The sequence below is a fragment of the Rhagoletis pomonella genome, unplaced genomic scaffold (genome assembly GCF_013731165.1).
Source record: "Rhagoletis pomonella isolate Grant_MI unplaced genomic scaffold, Rhpom_1.0 Rhpom_scaffold_07843, whole genome shotgun sequence".
Taxonomy (NCBI): Eukaryota; Metazoa; Arthropoda; class Insecta; order Diptera; family Tephritidae; genus Rhagoletis; species Rhagoletis pomonella.
Genome location: NW_023466370.1, coordinates 1 through 4,469, shown reverse-complemented (window position 1 = coordinate 4,469; position 4,469 = coordinate 1). Strand labels below are relative to the sequence as shown.

General features: G+C 42.5%; 1 protein-coding gene across 1 annotated transcript; it reads right to left on the bottom strand.

Annotated features, from left to right (window-relative positions):
- Positions 1-1,307: 1,307 nt before the first annotated feature.
- On the bottom strand, positions 1,308-4,093 carry LOC118755897 (the record flags this gene model as incomplete). Its single annotated transcript, XM_036490700.1, has 2 exons — positions 1,308-1,461; positions 3,398-4,093. Coding segments are annotated over 2 exons (850 nt in total), but the record flags the coding sequence as incomplete, so codon positions are not given.
- Positions 4,094-4,469: the final 376 nt, after the last annotated feature.

Sequence of the window (4,469 nt, the reverse complement as noted above, 5' to 3'; positions counted from 1 at the left end):
GCGAAACTCATCTTCTGGTAGCGCTAGTCTCTTCCAGCAAATCAAAGAAAATGATAAGACTTGTTACGGTCTGTCTCGACCACGATATACTTTATTCGACAATGTAGGTTTCCAAGTAAATATACATAATTTGAGAAAGGTTCTTAAATACCAAAAATTTATGTACAAAAATATTACAGTAAATTATGGCAAAAGATTAGTGGTACATAAAATGAGTGGAATGAGAAATACACAATCTTAGCATATGTGAGTAAGTATGTAGTGCTTAAGTGAGAATTGAGTGTAAATGACAACTATTGAAAAAACAGCCGCAAAGCCAAACTGCTGGGTACTATATGTTGCAGTGGTTCCCCACATCCTCCGCCCGTTGAAAGTTTAAACTTTCAAGATGATCATCTAATGGCAGCAAGCATAGTTTAGCGATAGCTCTTTTTGTGACTCCTGAACTTGTTTGCAACTTTGCTACGCGCGCTATATTATCAGGTCCAGGAATTAAGTCGATGACTCGTGCCAACGGCCAGCGAAGCGGCGGTAGATATTCATCTTTGATGAGTACTAGAGCACCTGCTTTTAGATCTTACCTTTGGGTACGCCACTTGGATCGTTGTTGTAACTGTGTGAGATATTCTGTACTCCCCTTCTTCCAGAATATTTGTTGCATGTGAGAAATACGCTGCCAACGACTGAGTCTGTTAATGTTTAAATCTGTGATGTCTGGTTCAACTGTAGCTGTGAAAGGGCCGCCAATCAAAAAATGGCCGGGTGTGAGGACTGCGAGATCATCCGGATGCTCTGTAAGTGGAATAAGAGGTCGAGAATTAATAATTGCCGAGATTTGGCAGATAAGCGTGCGGAGCTCTTCGAAAGACAACCGCGAAGAACCTACGACTCTATAGAAGTGAAATTTCGCTGATTTAACAGCAGCTTCCCATAGTCCTCCAAAATGGGGAGATCTGGGCGGTATAGACTTCCATTCGATGTCATCTTCGGCACATTGTTTGCGGGCTTTCTCCTGATGCTCGCTACTCAAAAATAATCGCCTTAGTTCCAGCAACTCGTTTTTGGCTCCAACAAAGTTTGTTGCGTTGTCTGTCCAAATTGTTTTAGGTTTACCTCGTGTACTGATAAACCTTTGCAATGCAGCCAAAAACGCAGGTGTCGACAGGTCTTTGACAAGTTCAAGATGAACTGCCTTCGTGGCAAAGCAAATAAACAAGGCGATGTAGCACTTCAGTGGTTGTCTATTCCGAAATTCCGACTGATAGTAGAACGGGCCACAAAAATCTATTCCTGTAGTAAAAAATGATCTAGCCGGTTGTACTCGTTCCGCCATTATTTGCTCCATCAATTTGGGTTTGGCACGAAAGCATATGATGCATTTGTTGACGACCTGTGCTATCGTTTTTCGAGCTCCTATTGCCCAATATTGTAACCGTATTGTTGCAAGCAGTGCCTGAGGACCTACGTGTAAATATTTTAAGTGAAAATGATTAATCATTGAAATTGTAAGTGCATGACGTTTTGGCATGATAATGGGAATCCGCGACTGAAATTCTAAAATTGTGTTTTGTGGCGGCCACCAACTCTTAGAAGACCAAATGTATCCAGAAAGGGTGATAAAGAAAACAATGCGCTTGTTGAGGGAACTGCTTCTTTCCTTTGAAGTGAAGTATACTCAGCTGAAAAGTGTACCATTTGTATCATGCGAATTAAGAGGTGTGTTCCATTCTGAATGCGATTAGGTGTTAATTGACCAGAGCTATCCTTCTTAGTAAACATATAGGCGTACCCGTAGATTCGTTGCATGGATGGACACGAGTTTATGTATTTGCAGTTTACTGAAATATCAGCTGCAGAACATGCAGATAGCAAAAACTTTTACGAGCTTCTGGAAGCTCTTGATGCTGAACGCAAAATTTAGGCCACTCATTGCGCGCATTGAGTAAAAACGACGGCCCATGTTTCCATAATGCAGAATTAGATAATTCAGTTGGTGTTGCTCCGCGAGAAAGTATATCAGCAGGGTTTGCAGCTGTTGGAACATAGCGCCACTCCATACCATCTGTGAGGTTTTGAATGCTGCTGATGCGATTGGCCACGAAGACGTTGAAGCGGGATGAGTCCTCTCTCAACCATGCTAGTACAATACTAGAGTCTGACCAACAATAAAACCTACAACGAAAAATGTTTAGTAGGGCGATGGAGTGCACTGCCTGCGCAAGCAAATGGGCTGCACATAGCTCGAGCTTCGGCACAGTTAGAAATTTGATTGGAGCAACACGCGACTTTGAACAAAGTAAGTTTGTATGTACGCCCTTCCCATTGTCAGCACGTACATACACACAAACACCATAAGCCGACAAACTAGCGTCACAAAAGGCGTGCAGTTCCAACGATGCATTCCGCTTAGCGATGAAACGGGGAAATTGTAAATGCTTGACACTATCGAATTGACTGTAGAGATTATCCCAAATTGTTTCATGTGACATCGGCAAACTATCGTCCCAGTCAAGTTTTTCCATCCACAAACGCTGAAGAAATATTTTTGCCTTTAATACGAATGATCCGATCAGGCCGAGCGGATCATACAAACGTGCAATAATGGAAAGTGCAGAGGGTTTTGTTATTCTCCCTGGTTTCTGAAATGGAGTGAATGCAAAGAAAAATAAATCTCGATCGGTGTTCGATTGCAACACAAGAGCCTTTGTTATGCTGCTGCCGTCGTCGAATTTGAGAAGTTTCTCTCTATCAGCCAGAGGAATCTGCGCTAAAACCGCTTGATCATTTGAACACCACTTGCGTATTTAAAGTTACCCTTGGCAATTAGCTGAGAAGTTTGTTGCATTATTTCAATTGCCTCCTCAGCAGTATCGGCCAGTTATCATGTCATCGACATAAAAATCTCGCAGAACTACCTGAGAACCAAGAGGGTATGACTCGGCTTCATCTTTAGCCAGCTGATGCATAGCTCTAATAGCTAAGAATGACGCCGGTCGTGTGCCATATGTGACAGTCTCTAATTTGTAAGTTTTAGCATCTTCCAGCGGATTTTCTCTCCAAAGTATGCACTGAAGTTAGTCATCTGGTGAGGACATGCGTATGCAGCGGTACATTTTGCATATGTCACCTGTTAATGCGATGGGATTTGATCTAAATCGAATTAAAGTTTGTGCAAGTTTTGGTTGAATCGTTGGGCCTGCCATGAGGATTTGATTCAGAGAGTAGCCACTTGTTGTACGAGCCGACCCGTCGAAGACTACGCGGAGCTTAGTTGTTGTGCTATCTTCTTTGAAAACGCAGTGATGCGGGAGATAATATGTTGGCACATCGGGAGGATCGACCACAATAGACATGTGGTTTAATTAAAGATATTCTCTCATAAACGATAAAAACTAACCTAACGTTGTCGTTTCGTTGCAAACGTCGTTCCAGAGAGATCAGTCGTCGCAAGGCATGTTGGTATGAGTCACCAAGCAAGTTTATGCCCTGCTTGACAGGAAGGCGGACTGAATACTCACCAGTATCCAAACGACAGTAGTTTGCCTGGAAGTGCATTTCACAATTAAATTCTTCTTTCTTTACCTTCGTAGTTCCTTCAAGACAATTTTCTGTCTCCCAAAAACCACGCACCAGTTGGTCAAGAGATTTATGCGGTTCGTTGCTTTCGACGAGCTTTGATGCCACCGCACACGACGAGTTCATGATGGAGCCTTGTTTACCGCCAGAGACGATCCAGCCAAGACGTGTCTTTTGCAAAATGTGTGTTGGTTCCTTTAGACGTAATTGGCCAACACACAATAAATCAAAAAATATACTGGCTCCAATTAAGAGGTCAATTCGACGAGACGTATTGAATGATGGATCGGCCAATTTGATATTATCTGGTATGTTCCATTGAGATGTGCTGAAAGTTGTGTTTGGCTGCCGCTCAGTAATGGTTGGAATAATGGACGCCGTAATAGTGTTCGTGTAGTCGTTGTGGATAGATTTGATGGTAACATCGATGGTATATTCAACTGTTATACCTGAGTCACCAATTCCCGAAACTGCTATTGGGAATTTTGATTTTTTCAACTGTAGCTGGTTGGACAACCTGTTCGTAGCAAAATTAAATTGTGAAGCTGAGTCTAATATAGCACGACAGGGGATAAACAATCCAGCCTTGTTTTTTTACAAAAACAGTTGCGGTAGCCAACAGGACGGATTCACTTTCTTGAGCGCTTGAGTGTGCGTTCGATACGCATGCAGGTGCCATAGAAACCAAAGATGCAGCTGACTTTGTTTGAGCAGAGTTTTCTGTAGATGAGACATTTTGGATTGGTTGCTCTGGAATGTCCCTATGTAAAAGGGTGTGATGAGCTGCCTTACAACGATAACAGTGAGTGGATTTGCATTGTTGTAATCGATGCCCAGTCTTAAGGCAGTTAAGGCAAAGTTCACAATTTTTTGCCTCTTTCCAGCGCTCACTT